Genomic DNA, 23,184 nt, shown 5'->3' with positions numbered 1-23,184 from the left:
GGATATTTTATAATTATTAAACAGTTAACTTGACCTCGTATTTATTATATATATATACTTTTTTATTTAAGGTCTTGCAGTTGGTCTGATTGACCGCATATGTTTTAATAATGGAATGTTTAATTTTTCTTCTGTACTGACCTCATAATTATCCACGCCAATGATAACTGCTTAAGTTGTTAAGTCAAAACCAAATGAGTATTTGGACAAGATAAAATTGCAGTCTGGAATCAACCTGAAAAACAATGGGATTTATGTGACAGTGGTTCTTTACAAGTTGTTTAAATCACTAAAGATCTAGCAGTATGAGTCACACCACCATGCAGAGTGGCGTGTTGTCCGCAGAAGCTGAAGAACAAGCACGTAAGGCGCATAACAGCCGACTGGAAAACATGAAGCGACAGTTCAACAGAAGAATCGGTCGGCGGACTTTACCGAACCCACAAAGAGCTGCGACATTGGATCGGCAGAAAGCGGATAATGTTTCCCCATTGACGTCCCCTGAGGTTGAAAAGACGGCAGGAAATACATCTGCAGTAAGTGGTTCCAACTTAGTTAATGCTATAATATATATATATATATCTTGTTTCTATTTGCTCCAAACTTTTTAAAATGAAATATCTAACTTACTGGTTTTGTAATGTTTACCAATAAGCATTGCAGAAAATTACATGGGAGGCTTACGCCACACCAGGTTTGCCAACAAAATATTTTTAGAAAAAAAAATGACAATAGTTACAACGCCTAGAAGTTTACCAAGTTTACGTTACTGCATATGCTTAAGCCTACTATTAATGACTTTTCTTACACACTAATACTTCCTTCTGCAGTTCAACACATCCAGTTTGAAGAGCAAATCTCGTGCAATGGAATCAAGTAAAGTTCTAAGCCCTACCCAGTATAAGGATGGGTCATATGGATTCTCTAGATTCCAGAACACAACTGCCGGGAAAGCTACTGCTTCAACTAAACCACATAACACTTCAGAAGTCCCAGCCAATGAAGTGGATAAGACGTCATCTGTACCATCTTCCCCCTCTAAAGCTACAGCGTCGTTAGACCGTAAGAAAGGTGTTCCTGTACGGCAGGGTCGAGCAATTTCAAGAGCAATGCAAATGCAGATGTCCTCCTCTGCTAGGAAAGTGTTGGACAATGTCCTTACTCGGCAAATGGATCGTCCAAATGCTGACCCACAGCCTAATGAAGCTACAGCTAAATCTGCAGCTTCTAAATCTGCAAGGGATAAAGCAGACCCCGCTACTAAAATGCCCAGCAAGCCAGTATTAACCCACCATCCCCCACCCACTGCAAATGTGCTTACCAACCCAGCAGCAACGAACAGTGCAAATATAAGGGAGAAGTTACGTCAGCATTATCGCCACAATGCATCTGGTGCACAAACGCGAACTTCTAAGAAGGAAAATCAAAATAACGCCGGCAATTATACTGGTAAGTGTAAATTAATCATATTAAACAAACTAGGGAAACTTGTAACTTCTATAGCATATATCTACTTATCCTTTTAAAAATAGAATCTCTTTATTCTGTTGTTACCAAGCTAAGCATAATATAATTTTGGTACTCTTTTTAAAATAAAAAGTGGGAGATTTATTAAAAACCTGCATTTGTGTTCAGATTACCATATTCTTAATAAAGAAAATGAATCAAAATAGTATGGTACGTCTTACTATCTGTTCAGTATTCACAAATAAAAACCTTATACCAGTGTACTTGAATTAGTAAAAAGTATATATATTTTATTTTAAACTCAGATTCTCAATCCACAAATAACAACAGTAACATGCCATACCACTCAACAACTGTGGCAACCAATAATGGCTCTAATGTTGTCAACGAAAACATATTGAACAAGATACGACAGAAAGGACCAGTGGTAAGCCCTCTATAAAGCTTTTTTCTAGGTTAATTAATGTGGTTAGATGTTTTTAAACAAATCTGGGATGACTTTATTTAAATGAAGTTACACTCAAAGTTGTGAAACATATGGAACTTCGTTATTTAATGTGCAATATACTTTGGTCGTGCTGTATAGACAAGACTGTCTTATTGTATTGAATAAAAATATAGAGGTTCAACAATAAAAATATAGAGGTTCAACTTTGGTTCTGCAAAGTTATTATTCACATAATGTTAAATATCTATCTCGACATATCAACATAGATTGCCAAGAGATTCCCAATCAACAATAACGGGGAGATTGAAAGTGGAGTGGCTGCAATTGGGATTAAAAAAGAAACAGATTCCTCTGTGCCACACAGTTTGCATAAGGTTTCTGTTTTCTTATTTTTTTTCTTATTAAGAATTTTACGATTTAATGCATTTTTAAGTAATGGGTCACCATAGGCCTGTATAATTTTGCATTATTTATTCTGCATATACATGTGCTGTGTGGTGCAACCGTTTCTTCTAAGTTAAATACAGTTTATATATATTTTTTTCCTATTCTCATTATTTTAATCTCTAAATATATTCCAGGGTTCTAGTAGACCCGGCTCCCCTAGGACACCAAGACGTAGAAGTTCTCCTATACCTGTAAGTACAACTTTAACTTACTTATGGTTGCTGCTATTAATTTATAATACTTTAATGTTATTTAATTATTATAATACTCTGATGTTAATATATGTATGCATTATAAAGTGGTGATGTAATTTTAGCAAAGACAAGTTGATACTACACATGTTAGACAAAATTAATCTAGCCAGGATTTTAGATCTACTTTTTTTCGTTTTTTGTGATAGTTGGTATGTGTATCAGTCATAGAATCTATTCGAGTACGAGACTGATGATGCAATTTTAAGTGAAGTATATATCTTCTGAAAACACTATGCGTTGGACTTGATTTTTGGGTGTTGTGTGTTTCGTAACCCTTGATCATGAAAACAACAATTGCTTGTGTTTATCCACATAACTATACAGTTACCTTCCCTACCCTCAGCACTTATCTGGGTCATATTTAAGTATAATTGGATTAATTTTTGTAGCACTAGATGTCTCCCATGGGCCCTAGCCCCATGGTAAGCCCTCATGTCAGCAGAATCCAGTTACACAGTCATTATGATTGCCAACAGTGATCTTTCAGTTTTAAGATTGTGTATCTTGTTTCACTGTCCCCTAGGGAATGAATTCTTACTGACAAATGCAAGCAATGTGGTTAATTTACCGGCTAAAATGTCAGCCATATATTATAAAAAATTAATATTGTCCTGAAGACCAAATATTCACAAAGTTAGTTCACATTTGGTAACTTGTAAGCAGGCATGAGGTGTCAAGGAAACAGAAAAATCTGTGTTATTACTTAAGTATTTTCTTATTTTTAAGATAACAAGATAAAGATAACAGAATAAACAACCCAATAGTATGATATGCTATAGGGGAATCACTTTTACTTTATATCCGAATTTTTTTACAATAAAAAGAACAACATGACACAATTATTATTAAGGTAAAAGGTTAATTCCACCATAGCCATACATGCTAATCAATTGATAAGAGATTACCGAGTGTTAATTATCCTGTTGTCTTGCGATCTTTCGAAACATGAACTTGAGGTAATTGGCATGTGTGTCGCCATTGTGGCTGTGTTATGGTGCAAGTGAAAATAAACTTAGTGGTTTGAGCTTTAAAGATAGTAGCACTGGTGGTTACACTGTGTTTTGCAAACACCTAATGAGACGCTTTGCTGTGTGGAGTAAAATATTAAGGTTCCTGTTCCATTGGCCCGACAACAAAACCACCGAGTTAGCTGAACAATTTCGACAACCATCTTTGCTTCATGCCTTTGTTGGCCGTGTTGCATAAACTTAAACTATGCGACTCTGATCGTGCAGAGAGGTATTAGCATTAAACGCAATGTGATTTCTAAAAAAAAAATCAATTTTATCTCCGCCGTTTCCCCATCGGCACGTCCTTATTATACTGGTGGACATCTTTGCATCGATTTCCGTCCGCAGAGGTTTTAATATCATCATTATAAACCACAACCCTTGGCGCAGGGGCCCTGTGGAAATTGACATTAATTCCGAAAAGTGGTTTGCGTCCATTGCTTTATTATTCATAGATAAAGGTTTAACGAACGTCCCATTACACAGCGCGAGGCATTTCCTTTGTTTTCAAGTCGCATGGCAGGAAACCTGTCGCCACTAAGCCACAGTGAGTGGAATTCAACCCTTTGCCCGGGCGTTGGTTTAAATGCCACCTTCTCGCTCGGCTGCTGTCGCTCCTCGCTTTGCACAACACTCGCCCCCACACCGCCACGTAACATATAGTGGGGTGGGGGAAGATGGGACACCTTTTCATTCTGTTTTCTCGTCGCATTTGATAGTAAACAAAGAACATTTAAAGAATTATAAAACCGTATTTCCAGGACTCCTATAGGCCGTTGCAAAATGTTTTAAAGCTGTTCAGGACATTTGGATATCACGTGTTAAAGGTGTCCTATCTTTCCCCATCCTACTAACATAACATAATTTTTATTTTTCTGTTCGAAAACGGTAGCGAAGATCATGTTATTTAATGAATGGAGAGAAGCCAATCTACAGCGAAACAACAGTTGTTAAAACACGTTACAAATCATACATAGTCAAGTAAAGAGCATTTCCGACCCTATGACTCACTATGAGATAAATATCACACCAAGTTGAAAACATACGGAACAATGCACCCTGTGTGTGAAGTGAACTACTGATGTAACGAGCGTTTGCATAGATTATGATGTTAACATTTAAATTAATCTGTAGTGGCTCATCTGGTATAAAACATTAGTGTATTTCCCACGTTTCGTCTGCTATTCGACAAGACTTTATCAGGTTAGAATGTTTACATGTGTCTTCGCATTTTAAAAATATCGTGTTTTAACGAGTGTCGTTATGCTGTTGATTCCCTTCTCTTTGTTGTTTATTTATATGATATTTTCTATCTTATTCGAGTTGATAAAAGTTGTGTTATGTTTTGTCTGTGGTGTTTACTTTTACAGACGCATTTGATTATTCAACTGTCGTTCTAATATATCTCTCGCTATGGGGTCGTATCTATCATTGTATTTTACACCGTTGGGCATTGTAAACATTGCCTTGTCAAGTTATAAAAACATGATCAAAAACGCCGATATACCTCCAAGGGCCAGTAATGTAGTGCACAAATTGAAGGGTCAATAGTCAATAAGACCTAACTCGTTCGTTTATGTATAAGTAGGTCGCGACATATGTTGGGTTTAGTTTTGTCTTGTGGGCGCATAGCGAAAATTGCGAAAATACATAAAATGGATTTCTTCGCTTTGAAGTAGAAGCGGTGTCTTTGATGTTCAACTCCCTTTTTCTCCGCACCCCACTGAGGCGATGTCGTCGCCAACGTTATGTGAATACGTATGTGGTGAAATTGATCTTGAAACTTGAACCCTTTCCTGCGTTATCGAGCTATGCTATGTCTTGTTATGCCGGATAATAATGTAGGTTTAGTTTGTTTAAAACTGACTCCCCCGTTGTACGAGTCTTGTCTTTGCTTACATTTTTCTTTTAATTGCAATTATTTTAACAACACAATGTAAGTTTACCATATGTTGTGTTCCATAGCCACGCTTTTTTACTAAGGATTTTCCAATACCTTTATTCGTAGCGTGTTTTAACGACCTTCGTTTTGCTCTTAATTTCCTTCTTTTCGTTATTTTATAACATGATCTTTGCTATCGTAATCAAATATATAATGTATTGTGTCGTGTATTTATATACGCATAATAACGCACGCTTCTCTGTGTTTGTTGCTAAGTTCAAATGTGGTGGAACGGGATAGTCTCCTCGCATACAGATGTCAATCTATATAAATACCGATCGCCTTTCAACTATTTACCGCGCGTATATGAAGGCACGAAATTTGTGGTAAACACTTCAGCGCGTCACTTCTTGTGGAACGACCACTGAGCTGACGAAGCACGCTGTATTAATAAAGCTATTGCTCGCTTCGTTGCACTAAAGGCGACATATTCAATCGAGCGTGAACATGTGTGCGCAATTCTTATCTTGAAGTTATCGTATATCATGGACGGCCTTATACTCCATTTGAACTAACACGTCAAAACTTAACGCCGCTGTTAAAATAGAGCTGAGCGGTTTCGGTTTACCATTTACCTAGTGTAGTGTGATGCCGCCATCGTCTATATATAGGATTCGTTTGCGGCTTTCTACACTATGTGTGTGTACGCGTAAACTTGATTTACGACCGTAAACTCAAGGAGATCCCTTCTGCATTTTATTTAACAGAGAGTCTACTTTGGTTTATATAACATAGTTGCGTGTGTATGGTTCCTTATAACACATTAGCACCATCAATCTCTAGAGAAGGAATGTTTTAATCTCGCTCTACCTTGCATGTAACATTGTGCTATTGCGCAACGTATTACTTGTTTAATTATTCATAGTAAACGGATTCATTCTTACCCGGCCTTATACAGGGCAGATATATATCTTACTTACCGACACACAGGGTAGCTCGTTTTAATCTGTTAATAGCACAACACATAAGCCTCTGTGTTGATGATAGAACACAATAGTAGACACTTTTACTCAAGTAGTTCTTATCAATGCTGACTGTCATGCTGCTAACTTGTAACTTTCTTCTCTTAGTTGTTTAAACCAATCTGATCTTGTTACTATATTGGAAGAGCTAAACAAAACTTCTGAAGTTGTATTAAATATATATTTAGTTTGGCAAACCAAATTAGGAAATATTTAATGGCAAACTCAGCGTCTGTTTCTGTGGATTATATTTTAATAAACTAATTATACTTTTCCATTTTAACCCCAACGTCTTGGTTTGTTAATTAGTGAAAATTTTATGGCATAGTTTAAATGTGTGGTCTGTATTGTATATATATATATATATTGTTTTGTTGTTACATTGTTTATAAAGTCCACTACAATGTAATGACTATGAACTTTATACTGTGTGTTAATTTAATTTTCAGGCACGATTACCTACTTTTCCACCAAATTACATTATAATTACACCACTGTCCATTTTCCTCTTGAATTAACTTTTATTTTTAATAAAACATAAATTACTTCAAGTACATAAACATTTGTTGTAATTTAAACGAAACTTAATTTTGGAAAACGGGATTTTTTGTTTAAAATGTCTTTATATAATTGCATTGAAATCTGCCAGTAATTCTATTTCATCACTTCACCATATTTCCAAGTCACTTACCCATGTCAAATCACCAGTTAGTCAGCCATATTACTCCAATAATAACACCTGTGGCTATCCACACCAAGCGTAAACAGCAATTATCGAATATGCTTCGCTTGCTATTTTCAGCTACTCAAGAAATTTTTTATAATATCGAATATTGATCAACAACACACATAATATAAAGTTTTACACACAGTGTCATGTGGTAATTACTGCTGAATTCGTTATTTATGCTTAATCAGCCCAAATTTATATAAATGCATATATATTTATATAAAACATGTATATATAGTTAATACTGCACTATAAAATATATTTATACAGTTTTCAGCTTATACTATAAAAAGTATGTGGGTAGTTCTAATATTATAAAATAATTAGTTAACAGAATTGTTTTTAATTAAATTAACTTAAATTTTTTTATCCAGGTTGGAAGAACCAGCCCATTTTCGAAGCGCGTCCCAAGTCCCACAAGCAGGGGGCTTATTAAGGGTCGTAACCCCTCACCTAAGGGTCGTAACCCCTCACCTAAGGGTCGTAACCCCTCACCCAATCGAAGGCCCCCATCCCCCAACACTGATGGGGTATCTCCTTATAGTCCTGAGGCCACAGCTAAAAAGGTAAAAGTAAAATGTTGTGTCCGTTTGTAAAAGAAATTTATTGGAAATCAATAATAAAGGTTGGGTATTATATTCTATGCGGGTAATGTCCTTCTTTTGGGAACCAGCAATATAGGCCAGAGTTGTCCCATTTCCCCAACACCCAGGCTTTTTATGTATGGATGTGTAAAAACTTTTACATTTAATAAACAAAAGTGCCATGTTCTCAAAAAAGCATATGATTGTCATTCACTCCTTCTGGTCATTATACTACATACATCTTTACAAGCAAGATTTATCGTTTGTATATCACAAACAAGCAGTGTACATTTTCTGCATTGCATATTAGCAGTTTCATTTAACACCAGCACCTCACATCTTTATAAGCAATACTTCATTCCAGGTGAATCGAGTACTCAAAGCTCGTCTCTACCTTCTGCAACAAAATGGTCCGAACTCTTTCCGTATCGGAGGGGATTCCCCTGAACATAAATACCTGGTCATTATTGGTCCCCAGGTAAAATAGTTTGTTCTGTTTATAATAATTTCATCTATTTTGATATTTATATATATATATATATATAGTTTATTTATTTGTTTTGTGAAGGAACAATGTTTCGTCTCCACTTGGCGATGCATCATCAGGGTTTTCTGCTCTGTTAAATGTCTTCTGAACTCTGCTCTTATAATATATCCCACTTTTAATACACCTGACAGCAACAACATACATATTATAATACATTCATAACATTTCTTGTGTCTTAACAGTCAGGCAACTGTGTCTTGTCCAAGCACATACATTTATAATAGAAACTGGTGCTACCTAAATCAGAACAGAAAAAAAATTGAGTAATAAAGGTTGTATATTTGCCCATATGGTGCAGTCAGTCTCTTATTTAGATATAACCACATTTATAATAAGTAGAAATCCTAGTCATTCATTGTATATTACAGTCATGCAACTGCGGTCGTGGTTTGTTCTGCATCCACGTTCTTTTTGTTATGTTGAGGGTTTTTCAACTTGAACCAACCAGTACGTTACTGTGGAGAAAAACTTTGAAAAATTACGAGGTAATAACATTTGACAATCCTACTATAAAACTTTACAATTCCATCATTAAAGTGAAATCTTATTTACATTGGTATTGTTGGCACTTTGTCTTTATAAACCTTGTAAAGTTACAACCCACGCAAGTTATTGGAAAATCTGTTTTTTGATTGCACCTGGTCTGGTGTATGAGTTATTCAGATAACAGCTGTGTTTAATTCTTTTAGTTTTCCCAACAGGCTTTTAATTAAATTTATCCTTTGATGAACTTTTCTAAAATAAATCAAAGCAACCACTCTCATTCAGAAACAGATGTTTTGTTCAAATTTTGTTTAGTCTTATCTTTTTTGATATTTTTGTTCTTTTTGGGAAAAGATTAATGGGCCTTTTCTTGCCTAAATTCTATATCCTAATACATGCCTCACAGGACCTCAGTCATACATAATAGCATACCTTTCTAACCATCCAGGTTGAGACATTGTTCAAGAGCTACCACGAGCGTTGTAACTCTCGAATCTCCCCCAAGAAGAAATCTCGTGTTCAACGATTAGTTTCACATCTTGCTAGTGGAACGGATAAACATGCAGATACTTCAAGTAATAGCGATGATCAATGGTTAGTGTTTGTGCAATATTTTACTATTTGTACAATATTAAACAAATTATATAAATAATAACCATTTTTATTTAAAAGGAGCAATATCGTGAAAGAATACCAAAACATCTTCCCAAAATTATGTGGTAACTCATAAGCGGGCACGAGGTGTATGGAACAAAACACCTGTGTTACAACGACTGTCGCTGCCCCACCATGCAAGGATAAATAAATTACATTCATTTATACAGTTGTGTTTTTGTTTCAGTTCATCAAAAGGTGAGGAAGAGAATTGTCCGATATGTCTTCTACAGATGGTGGATGGTGAATCTGTTACTGTGTGTGAGGTGGGGTGTAGGAACAAACTACATACTCACTGTGTCAATATATGTAAGTATATATCCAACTAAAGAATGTATCTACATACACACATATCTATATATAGAGTGTCAATAATGTAAGATTGTAATCATGATTTTATAAACTAAATTGTTTGCATGTGAGGCTAAATTACTTCCTTACCATCACTATGGTGCAAAAAAAATTTTAAAATTAAGCAAGAATTGTTTTACCATTTTGCATCTAAATATATAATATTTGCATACTTCCACACAGGGGCAGAGGAGTGTAGGAGAAATGGTGGATCTTTAAAATGCCCGTTGTGTCGTATTGTATGGAAGCCAGCAGACACACCAGGAGGAACTGGTATACGACCACTGATGGTGGAAATACCTCATGAATATACAGATCTTGCTGATACATGGACCCAGGTAGTTAATGCATATGATTTATAACATGAGCTCTTAGGCATTACCTAGAGTGTGTGTTGTTATTATTCGCAGCAATTTTTTTATTTTTGTGTGCCGCTGTAGCACCGGTGTTCTGTTTCATTCATCTCATGTTTGCTTACGAGTTACTACTTACGTAACTTTGTGGGTGATTGGTTTTAATGTGTTTTGGACGTCCCATTAGTGACCACTGGGTTGGAGCAATTGCCAATATTTGTCTTGCCTAAGCACACACATGCCCACAATGGTAGCAGCATTGAACCCTATTCCCTGGTCCAGAGGCGACTAACCACTGATAATTACCGAACAAGCTAATCGATTATAACTTAACTTTATGCTGTTATTGTTCCAGGCGTTTGGTTGGGAAATGGTGTCCTGTTTATTCTCCACCCACCCTAATGTTAGGGAGAATGCATTACGTCGTTTATCTCACGATATAACGGGTGCTCTGCTTACGAACAGCCAAATGTCGGATACCAATGATGACAGAACCTCTGATGATTCTGACAGGTATTTGGTGCTGTTTAAATTTTTCCATCAAACCATACTATGCAACCAACCATAACATATCAAATTTTGTAAAAAAAACTAATAAAAAGGCTATTATGGTATAGAAGATTTGTGTAACTTTTTAAGAACCTGTAAATACTGGTTTTATCTCGATTCCAGTTCAATGCGTGGAGCTGTGGGGGGAACCTCATCAAGTTTATCGTCTAATGCTTATCTTGCATCTTGTTGTGCAATACTTGCTATGGTGTGTTCAGATCCGGAGTATAGAGTCTACATTACTGCACTGGTAACTATCCATACTTATGTATTCTATATGAGTGAGGTGCTAAAGCAATGGGACTTGAACATAAGGTCAGAGTTGACCCATTACCCAATGGGTTACTCCCTTTATCCACTGGTAAATATGAATATTTATGCATTGTGTATTAATCTTAATATATCAGGTCATCTGGTGTGCTTGGGTAAATAACCCCACCCATATAGAATATTTTTGAAAATATGCACAGTTTGTTGATTCAATTTAACATGTAACACTAACTCATGCCTTCATACACACAGCGCACCTTAAGGGCAATGATGGCGTATACACAATGTCGAACCAACAATGATGTGACTGCATTCCAACGGCTACTTGCGCCTGTGATTGAAACTATCCTGTTTAAATGTGCAGACTCAAATAGGTGACAAAATTTTACACTTACAGCTATAGCAGCTTATTACATAAATATTTACTGTAATATTGAAACTGTGCCGTGTAACAATTACATTAAAGTTATATTTTTTGCCATATATGGCATCATCAGTCTCCTATTCAAATATAAACCTAACAATTTTATGTCACAGGCGCAATGTCCAGTTATCAGTGAGCACGGTTATGGAACTTTGTCGCGGACAATCTGGTGAGCTTGCTGTTGGGAAGGAGATGGTTTCGGGGGGTGAGAGATTTATTTTAATTGCTTTGTATTGTGTTATTTCATTTAGTTTTATATATATGCATTTCATTTATATATTTATATGCTGTGGTTTTATATATATATACTGCATTTAATTGGTTTGTGTAGAAACACATATATACACATATGAATTTATTTGGTTTTTATTGTGTGCCTTTGTATATAAAAGTATCATGTTGAATCAAATGCATTTTTATTTAAATGTACTAAATTTATTGTATTTAAAACACTGTATCAGGTTCCTGGGTGTTATATTTATATGACTATATATGTTTATATAGATGTTAGATGTATATCTTTATATAAATATATTCAATACAGAATCCCTGGGTGTTGGTAGTGTTGGGTTCCTTCTATCCTTCCTTGACTTTGGAGGAAGTCCCGACACTTCATCGTGGCAATGGATGCTGGGAAGGTTGAATGCATTGGGAGAGCTGTGTAGGGAGTTTAAGTCAGAATTGTCTATCAGGTTTGTAGTTGTTGGGATTTGTGTGGTTAATTTTAGATGAGTTTAATACCAACATTGCATTTCAAGTGTTTTGGTTTAAAAACTAGAACCATCTTACCCAACTTGATGATTCTTAAAAATGGTAAAATATCTACTAGATGTTGGCATGTTGCATAAAAAATGTTTTAATTTTGATAACTTTCAACTCAAAACTGTTTTGGACTTATTTTATAATTTTGTTAACCTCCATTCCCCACCCATCCACACAGGGAGGAAGGCATGGATTCAACCGAAGCCCAAGCTTTACTGTGTGTTGCCAGGTTCGCTGTGTCGTGTATGAACAACACATCCCAACCTAGAGTGTGTAAGATGGCCAGGAGGGTGTTTTTACAGGTGGGGTTATTACATAAGAACTTTTTCACTAATAAAATTAAAAAAAAACATTCACCTGCTTTCATTTCAGGCTTTCATTTTTAGTTATCAGTATAAAAGCTATGATTTAAAATTTTTATTTTTATTTTTACCGATAATAAACATGATATATAAAAATGATTTAAATATTTGTACCCTAATACAATGGAGAATTCAGCTTACTCACTATAATAACACAGATTCCAATTTTATATTTTACTTAGTCATATATTCACCATACAGGCATACTGCTTGGGAGTTAATGGTACAGAGGTTGCCAACCACCTTGAGAAAATGTTGGATGAAATGCCGACAGAAACCACACATAGGCTACGAAGGAAAATCCACGCTTATAAAGCTGCGTCAGATCGTTCTAACCACAGGTTTAATGAAGACAGGTGAACAAGCAGGCTCATATTTTTATTAGGGTTGTGCCAAAGTCGTAAACGCTCGAATTCTCCAAGCACCCAGCTGTTTGCTATAACCTCCCATGGAGAAAAGTGTTTGAGTACGAGAATGAGTTCCTGTTTAGTCGAAAAACGCTGCTAATTAAAATCATAACAAACTTGGCTAAAGATTTTTTTAGCAAGCTGAGTTATGCTCAGTAAAAAGCATATGGGGTCTATTCTATTAGAATAGGATAGAAAAAGCATTTGAGCTTAGACTTGAAGCTCGGCAAATCCTTATATTTTATACAAGTCATTTGCAATATTCTTATCCATTACAACTCCATCCACAGAAATGAGCTTCCTCACTCCCACAGTGATGATAGTTACTGGGATGGTGACGTACTTGACATCCATTCACCCCAACCCCCACCCTTTCAACCCCCATTCCAACCCCGACTTAACCCACAACCCATACGAGGCTACCCATCCATCAACCAGTGGTCTACGGACCAACACAGCCAGATAAACAACCTACACAGCCATAGCTATGAAAGCAACTCTTTCCGACCAGTTTACCCTGATTTTTCGAACCCTGATGCGGCCGGGACCTCTTGGATACCCCCCTGTCACCCCAACGCAATCACCCAGGGCACCCACCATCACCCCCCTAGCCCCTGCACAGTGACACACCCCCCTACCCCGCCCCCTTCTTCAGTCAACACAGCAAACCTTGAAGCTGCCATTGAGGTTGGTGTTCATTTAAAAGTTTTCTATATTTTAGCGCAAGTATTTTATAGTTGGGGAATAAAAATAGGCGGGTTCAATACCAGAGACCTAACAATAAGTTAAAAGCAAAAGTTGTGTATATATTGGCCACATAACAAAATGCACTGTAGTCCTTAAGTGAGAGAAATATGAAACAAATCTTTCTTCCCCCATGCTTTGCCAAAATACCTTATCATAATATAGAATATAATGTTTTAAATTATTACAGTTTGCGTGTTCTATAGATTTATATTTTTGACTATACACCAGGTTTCCTTGTTTCGCCCTATAAGATGCATAAGCCCTGGAACAAACGAACAACAACCAACTGACTTTCACCTCTCCTCCCCTGCCCCTACCAGTGAGAACACAACTGAACAATTAATATCAAGCGACACAACAGTACATACAGCTATAAACTGCGACATGACGCTTGACTATCAATTCCATGAATCTGGATTCGCAGTGGCCGATTTAGAGGGTGAAAAAGAAAGTGTTGCATTACAAGGCAAGCCATGCAGTAAATCTGAACCAGTTACCCCACTGTCTTCATTGGATAATCCAACCCCTGTAGACCAACCTGTTCGTCCTTCTTTGCTTCGATTGAAATCAGAGTCCTCCGCTTTTAGGGAGGCTGGGGCGACATCGTCCAAGTTTGCTTCTACGAGACACACAAGTGACTTTGGGTCATCTTTTGCTCCCAACGCATCCCGGGATCGTAGCAGCAGTAGGGAGTCTTCTACGTCATCTACATCCTGCTGCGAGGACTTTAGAAGAGCTTCTGAGAGAAGGTTAAGCGTCAGGGAGCTTGCTGATAATATTAATCGCAAACAGAACAGATTAGCTGTCGCTAACAGGGGTGAAAAATCTAAAAAACTTGACTCTGCTCCTATTGGAGGGTTTCGTAAATATTCTAATGATAAATCTCCAAGTTCAGCACCAACTGATGTATTAAAGGAAGATTCAGTGAAACCGGCTCCTAAAACTAAACAGAATGAGGAACCTTTGGCTCACAGTCGACCTTTAGCATTGAAAGCAGCTATAGAGAGGCGTGGTACTGTGGAAAGGTATAGGGAGAGTTTAAGATATGGTGCCAACTCTGCTTCAACATTTGCCAAGAAATCAACTTTGCTCTCCAAGACTTTGGATGAGGATGTAAGCCAAAGTGATGTAGCTCAACTGTCACCGTTTGTGGGAGCAAACCAAAGTAATTCAAGCAGGATACCAACAAGGGGGATACTTAAGAACAGCAGCATACCCCTTGTACCTACACCACCCAACCGAATGCTCTCAGCAAGCTCTGGTGTATCAGATGGCTTTGGAGCAACCACAGATAGCGGTGTGGGCACTGACTCTTCATATAAAGGCAGCATCGGTATCATGTCATCTAAATCCTCCAACATCCAACACCTCACATCTCCTGAGAGCGAAACTTCCCCTGAGGAAATTTATGGAAAGAATACCCAACGTAAAAAAGATGACATGGCATCAGGTGAAGATTCAAGTGGGCCATCCATCAAGAGACCTGTGCGACCCAAACAACTCCGCAAACCTACAGCAGGCAGTAGTCGCAAGCCAAGAGCTCTGTTACACTACCACCAGCAATCTCGTAGGCATCGAACCCCGCATCCGGAGGACTCGGATCACTACATCAATGATCCCGACAGCCCGATGGCGACACGCTCCATGGAAGAAGACATCCCTAGCACCTCCGCATCACTCGTAAACAGATGCCCTTCTGCTCCCGCTGCTGCTCTCCTCCACTCTACACTGGAGGTTCACTCAATACATGATGAAGAGGAAGGAATAGATGAAACATCAACAGCATCCGATATAACTTGGTCAACTAGTGATTCATACACAAGTATAAGGAGGTAAGTTAGAACTTGAGATGTACGAATGCAAATCTGTATTACTTGTATACTGTAACAATTTCTTAAATACTAATATAGCTCAAAATTTTATATTGATATGTGAAAAGGTATTTACCCCATGAAACACCATTGCAACAAAATTGCTTCTATAGTTAAACAAAAGTATATTTAACAGAAGAAATCCTGTGAGAAAACTTCCAACGCGACCAACACGTTTGCAACCGAGGAAAACACATAGCAAGCATAAGGTAAGCATGTATTTGTAGCAACTAAACATGATGTGTGTGGGTTTAGCCACCACGCTTTTATCCGGTCACTATTTCTAAAGTTTTCACAGTAACGTGTTTTAACGATTGTATTCTAAAAAATAAATAGACATGGTAAGTGTTAACCATATTGTATGTTTTAGAAACATAAGTCTCAATTGAGTTCAAGTGTGGAAGATCTACTTGCTGAGTCTGATCATTCACAAGCGGAGAAAACACCGGTTACATTCAAGTCAGAAATAGGTTGGTATATTGTACTGTTTTGGGTTATAAGGTTGTTTATATTTTTCTGTTTATAACTTTATATATATTAGTTTCATACATGGTAACTCGTAAGCAGAAACGAGGTGTTGAACCCTTGTGATAACGTTTGACATAAAGCATCCATACATTCGTCCCAGGTGTTGCAACCCCAACCACCACCCCTGCTGACCAATTGAACACGCCCACCTCCTCCACCAATCACCCGCCAACTGAGGGCGACGCCCTCGAAAGCTACGAAGCTGACCTTGCCATGCAATGTTCATGCCAGATGCAGATAGAGGAGGAAGAGGACAAACTATTCGCGCACACACTCGCAGTTAGTTACATACAAGATGCACTACCCATGGTTCCACACCTTAGTTATACAGAGGAAGAACCAGATATTGTTCGAGTGCAAGATGAGGTAAAGTGGTGTTGGGTTCGTTAATGTGGTTTCATATATTTGGACTTACTATAGGTAGGGTTATATATAACTGATGAAAATCAAGTCTAACAAATTATATTCCGATAGATATTAAAAACCATTTACAATGTTACAGAGCACAGACATACAGAAAGAATACAAGGAGAACAATCAATGGTGTAAAGGAGCACAGATAGGACTTGGTGCGTTCTCAGCTTGTTACCAAGCCAGGGATATGTTCACTGGTACCTTGATGGCTGTGAAGCAGGTATATTGTGTTTGGCAATAGTTTCTACTAATTAATAATAATTACTTGACTTTGTAACTAAATCTGAGGTAATATCCTTAAAATACAGTTACACTCATGGTTGTCAAACATAGGGAATCTCATTGATTAATGTGGTGAATGCGTAATATGTATAGAACGGGTAAAATCTGTTTAGCCTTGAAACCTGGATGGTAAAACATCTGCTGCTACCCCTGTTTAAAAAGTTGGGTGACATATCACCCTTTGCACCCCTAAAATAACCCCTTTACTTCCAGGTAAACCATGTAAGATGTTCTGCTGTTGAAGAAAGACAAGTCCTTGCCGTAATAACTGAGGAAATCTCCTTAATGAGAAGATTATCGCATCCCAATATTGTAAGGTTACATGGGATTACCAAGGAAGGCCCTCTTTACAATATCTTTATTGAATGGTGTGCAGGTAACCAGTGTTGCTGATTTTATTTGAAACTAGTTTTTACCTGTAGCCCATTTATCGGTTGTCGTTTTGCTGCTAAGTGATTTATTGACTGTCGATCTGCTACTAATTCTATTAGTACAAGCATATTTATTATATATTTCCGTTTTTCTTTTAGTTTGTTTTTTTGGCGCTGTGGCTGAGTAGTTATGCATTTGCATCGTAACAGAAAGATACTGTGTTCGATACTAAAATTTATGAGTATTTTTTTTACCCGTACCGTCTTTTTAACTACTGTCGTTTTGTTGCTAATACCCTTTCCGATTCTGATCTTTGCTATCGTGCATAAGTCATAATTTTTCAAAATTATTACTATATGTATTTTTTCCTATATTTTTGATGTATAATTGAATTTTTATATATTTTATCGCACAGGTGGTTCAGTATCCACACTTCTGTCACATTATGGGGCCTTCAATGAAGCAGTTATCATGAACTACACGTTACAACTCCTACGTGGACTATCTTATATACATGAGCAGTTTCTTATACATAGGGACATCAAAGGTATGGAATTTTAGTCTGTCATATGGTGAAACACCATCATATATTTCATATTTCATTCAGTGTCCTGTAGGACACATACGAGTTTAGAAATTGTCATTTTTCTTTGCCAAAAAAACCTTTAGTGAAACTGATTTTATTTCCGATGTTAAAATTACCTCAGCCTAAACACCTTTATTTTCCCACAAATTAAACTTTACACAAACCCAACCAGGTGCTAACCTCCTGATTGATTCAACGGGTCAAAGGCTTCGGGTGAGCGACTTTGGTGCGGCTGCTCGTCTTGCCTCAAAGGGTACGGGTGCCGGGGAATTCCAGGGTCAACTACTTGGTACAATTGCTTTCATGGCACCTGAGGTAAGAGAGTGGTGTATACTCTATGTGGGTGAGGTACTTGTTACGGAACCAGAGGTTTAGGCCAGAGTTGACTCATTACCCCAACATTGTATATGCACATTCTATTGTATATGGGCAGGTCCTAACTTGCTTTTTAAAAGTTTCTGCCTCTGAAAAAGTTTACATCAATAACGACTGCGTGTAAAAATGTTAACAATAAATATAATTTTTTCTTGTTATATGAAACTATCACTACTCTGGTACAGTGATACTAGACTATTATTCACACAACCACAATCACAGGTGTTACGAGGTGAACAATACGGACGTAGTTGCGATGTGTGGGGGTGTGGTTGCGTCATCACTGAGATGGCATCGGGTAAACCACCATGGGAAGCTGACATGCATTCAAACCATCTCGCACTTATATTTAAGGTGGGTGGGGTTTATTGGGTAGCTTGACAGGGAGCATGAGACTCTGTTGCATGGTAGCGGGACAATTGGTTAAGTTAGGTCTTAGAAATTATCAGCTTTGAATGAGCAAGTTTGTATTTGTGGCAAAAATATCCCTGTTGTTCATTTCTATCACTCACATAATAGTTATATATTTTCCTTATACATTATACATTTATATTATACAATTATAAATATACTTTTAATTCCCCCCGACAGATTGCTTCATCACCCACCGTACCCCCGATACCCGACCACCTCTCACCAGCCATGAAGGATTTATGTCGTAGATGTTTACAAGCCAACCCTCGTGATCGACCAACCGCGATGCAACTTCTTAAACATCCGGTCTTCATCAGATGGTGATCTAAACTATCCTGGAAGATTTTCTCCTCCAACAATTTTTTCTCTTTTTTTTATTTCTTTTCCGATGTTGAAACTTCTTTTTATCCCAAAAGATTTTAGATTTCAGAAGACTGTCTTTTAAACCAGAAGATTTTTTTTAATCTGAAAAAAATCTAATTCTAAAAGATTTTTCCTTTTTAATGATAATTACTTGATGTTTGATGTCTTTTCTTCCAACATCCAGGGATCTGGGATCAAAGTTAGATCTTCAACATCAATTCCTCCATACTACCTCCCTTCTAACTTTCACAATTTCTTTCTTTCTGTTCCCACACTACCCCACCCTACCACGACATACAGGTTTTACATTTTTATATTTTACCCCACACTACACAAGACACACACTGTCACTCCTGCCACACATTTACACCTACACACTTTTACATTCATTCCAACAAAGTTTGTTGTCTCATCTTAAGTATTCCAATTGCTTTTAGTCGTTGTTTCATATACTCTGTGCTAATTTACATGCTGTGCTTGCTTTTAGCTCTTGTTTTATTGAATCAAACGAGGCCAAACCTTGAACCGCTGGTTCTACATTCTTTGCACTATTATGTCCCTTTATTCCAAGCCTATTGCTTAATGCTGGTGATTTCTGATGCTGTTCCAACATGAATGGACAATTTTTTTGGTTGATTTTTCCACAAAGCTTCTCTTCTGATCATAAGTACCAACTACACCACTGCCGATGTTGTACCCTGTGCTATTATCTGTGCTTTGTTTGTAAATTGCTGTCTTATTTCATATATATATGATTCACATTCGAATTCATATACACGTCACTTTTTTGCCCCATACCGCCAACAAACATTCTGTCTTGCCAACTTTCTACAACATATCAGACCAAACTTGATCTACACTTAAATGGACCACGCTTGATTTTACTTTTTTACCGAGTCACTGTTGCAACAACCTGGGTGGAAACTGTGTCGTTTTAACGAGAAGATATTTTTGTAACTTCATATACAGACTTCATAAGTTCCGACTTTACCATGCTGAACTTTATTTTGATCCCTGCTATGGTTGTCCTGCTTATATGTTGTTGCTGCTTTACGATGGATTTCTTTTCATGCCTTTCGTCAGAAGGTTTGCGGTTTCTTGTATGATGGAGAATGTTTTCTTGGAATGTTAGACTTTTTGAAAGTCCTCCGAAAAGAATGTTATTTGCCCAACACAGGAAAGGTACAATGCTATGTTATGTCGTGCATGTGCGTAGAATAATCACGCTGTACAAGTGATCATCATATATTCGCATCATACCATCTTTTCAATCTTTAGTTTTTTGCTTCTTGCTGTACATCTATGTTTTGCTGCCATATGAGCTCCAGCACCCCCCCCCCCCCCCTCCTTAAAAACCCTAGCATGCAAATGAAATCGAACTTCTATTCCGAAATTTTCGTAATAAATCCGTTGACGTTAAACAGGCGTATCAGAACCATTAGTAAACCTAAATCAAAGGTATATACTGTAGGATACATTGTTCCGATTGATACTGTCATGTATTAGGCAGGACACCAGAGATAAAAAGTTTGAAGCTTGTCAGTCAGAAACTGTCACCAACAAAGTTACGCACGTGTTACTTCGAAAACTGGCACGAGGTGTAAGTATTTGGTCCATTTATTTTTATTTAAATCGGGAACGAGCACAAAGGTACAAGGTATGGATGGCTTGGAAAGTAATTGAACATTCCATGCAAGCTTCCACGGGATGCTTTGGTAGCAACTACGAGTCCCATGGCATGCCGGTTATCTGTTTGTGGGAAGGTAGGATGCCATCTCGCGTAAATAACTTCACCAGTCACTGAGGATCGAACTGTACCACTCTAAAATACAAGTTGTCTTATTGTTTTATATTCAATGATTGTTATTTTTAATTAGATTTCCTGGGAGCACGCGATTTCTAGGGCAGAAAATAGATCCGTGGGAATAGGGGGCGAGGCGTTTGAAACAAAACACCCGTGTTATAACCACTGTCGTTGCCCGCCATTTGACGGATACATTCATTCAATTAAACGTAATATAATGTTACTAAAACAAATTGTCGTGAGAGAAATGGCACCTGGTATGTAGAAGCCAACCACATTTCCACATAGTTTGGGTTCCGATCAATGTAAGCATCCCACGCCTCCTTAGCGTAGTTGTAGATTAAGTTGTACATTTCTTGGTTCACAATATCAACCAATGTTCCACCATGGTAAACACACATGTTCCTAGCATCAGGCCTCGACATGCCGTTGTAGCGGTTGAGGGTGCTCCGAGCACAAATATTTAATATATATAATTATCTAAATTTAACTTAATGCATAAAGATTGAATTTGGCGTTGTGTAACTTTAACAGCTGGCCAGCTGGCATAATGTGTATGCGCCTGGATTGTTTCCTGTAACCCATGTATAACAATGCTTCTTTATATACAATGCTGGGAGACTTTGCCCTGTGACAGTGCTGAGAGACTTTGCCTTGCTGTATAATGTGTATAATGTTTTCTCGTGTATAACGCTTCCTCTCGCCTTGGGAGTTCTCGCCTTTGAGTTATCTCCTTTATAAGCCCTGCCCTGTACTGTACAGCGAGGCAGTGTGAGCCTGGACCAGCCAGTTGGAGGCCGGAGAGTATCGTGACGTCGTTGTTGTTTTGTCGTTGTAACCCGAACTGTTTTGTTGAATAAACTGAGTTTTGAACCTGGACATGTTATGGAGTCGGACTGTGGGCTAACGTCTTATCACTTGACGCCCACACCGTAACCACTTGTGTAAATGAAACGAATACATCTTCCCCCGTAAACCACACCACTGCATTTCTCTGCAAAACAGTCGGCAATAGGTTTATTACTGTGGGGTTGTATTCATACCATTAGCACATAATATTTCATATTACCTATAATCTTGTTTTTAACAATTAGCAACAATGTCCCCATCTTACCCCAACCTCTTATAAATTGGGGTTACAAAATCCGCGCTTTTTTATTTTACTCTCATTACCCTACTTCTATTGTTTTGTTGGATAGGAAACGTTTAGGCAACAACTTATATAGACACAAACTATACCGGCGCGTGCTGACACAGTACAGTTAGCGCTTCTGACTCCGAGGTTATGGGTTCAAGGATCGTCGCTGCTACCAGTATAGGCGCTTGTGTTCTTCCTCGAGACACTTAACCACAATTGCTAACCGCAAAACACTTTCAGAAAAATCTAGGGATAATTTACTTACTTGCATTATTAATGGCTTGTTGAATTAAGCTTCGAACAAATGTACAGTTGCATTGGTTTTGTGTTTCACTTTCCAATCCTTCTGTTACAACCTGGCAACTCAGCAGTGAGTCTGAACGAACCACTTGTAACAAACATAGAGCAAGGAACACCAGTGCTATAAATGGTCTAAACATTTTGCCGATCATGTGCCAGGAGATACGCAACAAACAAAAATCAAGCCTAAAATGAATTGTATTTCGTGAGATATATATTTTGCCTAAAATGACACATAGTATCCTATTCAAATAGTAAGAGACGAATGATACCATCAATCCTGACTGTTATTTCAAGAATCGTCCAATTCCATGAGCACTTTATAACAGTTTAATGCGCAGGTATATATACGTGTGCATGTATAAGTCTCAATCTTTAATATCTAGAAGTACATACAGCATGGGAATTACGATGAATTTACTTTCTCACGGTTACTATAACGATAAGCGGCGATCTCGGAAATTTCGTTGCTGTAAACTTGCTTACGGCAGTGAAAATACGTCACAGATTTCCAGTAATATGACTGTATACAGGCTTAATGACAGAGATATAACACATGCTACATCTTATAAGTAAAATTATTAAACGAAAAGTTATTTAAATCGAAATATTATGTTGAAACATAAAGTAAACAAATTAAAAAATGGTAAGTTAGTTATTCTTGCTTTATAGTGCAAAGTTACGATTTGTACAAGGTCGGCAGTTCTTGTTGGGCGTATAGTGATCAAAAACCGATGGTGCGTTAATTGGTTATTGTGTCAAGTAAGAACGAGTCCCGCATGTTCTTATCTTTTTATTATACCAACTTTGAAATGTGATACTAAGTCTACATCGGTCTGGTCAGTAGCGACATGCCGTTAGAGCAGCGTCCCGGACCACACACTTTTTCGTAACAGAATCCTTCATTTTGTGTAACCGCCCGAGCTCGCCAAATTATAAAAATTGTATATTTAAACACGAAACAGGTGATTACCTAAGTGGCCG

General features: G+C 37.5%; 2 protein-coding genes across 3 annotated transcripts; one reads left to right on the top strand and one right to left on the bottom strand.

The window, feature by feature from the left end:
- The first annotated feature begins 43 nt into the window (after positions 1–43).
- LOC149731683 (mitogen-activated protein kinase kinase kinase 1-like) lies at positions 44–21,641 on the top strand. 2 transcript variants are annotated; one of them, XM_089884490.1, is made up of 29 exons: positions 44–536; positions 831–1,449; positions 1,773–1,894; positions 2,182–2,289; positions 2,497–2,553; positions 7,635–7,826; positions 8,209–8,322; positions 8,760–8,876; positions 9,323–9,468; positions 9,716–9,837; positions 10,063–10,217; positions 10,588–10,745; positions 10,905–11,031; positions 11,304–11,425; positions 11,589–11,680; positions 12,020–12,167; positions 12,416–12,539; positions 12,801–12,955; positions 13,297–13,693; positions 13,982–15,585; positions 15,761–15,833; positions 15,995–16,094; positions 16,253–16,518; positions 16,655–16,786; positions 17,062–17,224; positions 17,636–17,767; positions 17,979–18,121; positions 18,404–18,535; positions 18,773–21,641. In XM_089884490.1, the coding sequence occupies exons 1-29, from the start codon at positions 306–308 to the stop codon at positions 18,917–18,919; spliced, it is 6,198 nt and encodes a 2,065-aa protein (XP_089740616.1). In that variant the 5' UTR covers positions 44–305; the 3' UTR covers positions 18,920–21,641. The 2 variants fall into 2 exon arrangements, with proteins under 2 accessions (XP_089740616.1, XP_089740617.1); XM_089884491.1 differs by lacking the exon at positions 2,182–2,289.
- Positions 20,564–22,834, bottom strand: LOC149731682 (uncharacterized). The gene is made up of 4 exons (XM_089884607.1): positions 22,166–22,834; positions 21,681–21,756; positions 21,017–21,179; positions 20,564–20,780 (listed from the first exon to the last, which is right to left on the bottom strand). Exons 1-4 carry the CDS (start codon positions 22,473–22,475, stop codon positions 20,586–20,588), a joined length of 744 nt encoding a protein of 247 aa, XP_089740733.1. The 5' UTR covers positions 22,476–22,834; the 3' UTR covers positions 20,564–20,585.
- Positions 22,835–23,184: the final 350 nt, after the last annotated feature.

Source organism: Ciona robusta, chromosome 9, assembly GCF_009617815.1.
Source record: "Ciona robusta chromosome 9, ASM961781v2".
Lineage (NCBI taxonomy): Eukaryota > Metazoa > Chordata > Ascidiacea > Phlebobranchia > Cionidae > Ciona > Ciona robusta.
The sequence above is the reverse complement of the archived record's forward strand: the minus strand, read 5'-3'. Positions and strand labels throughout refer to the sequence as shown.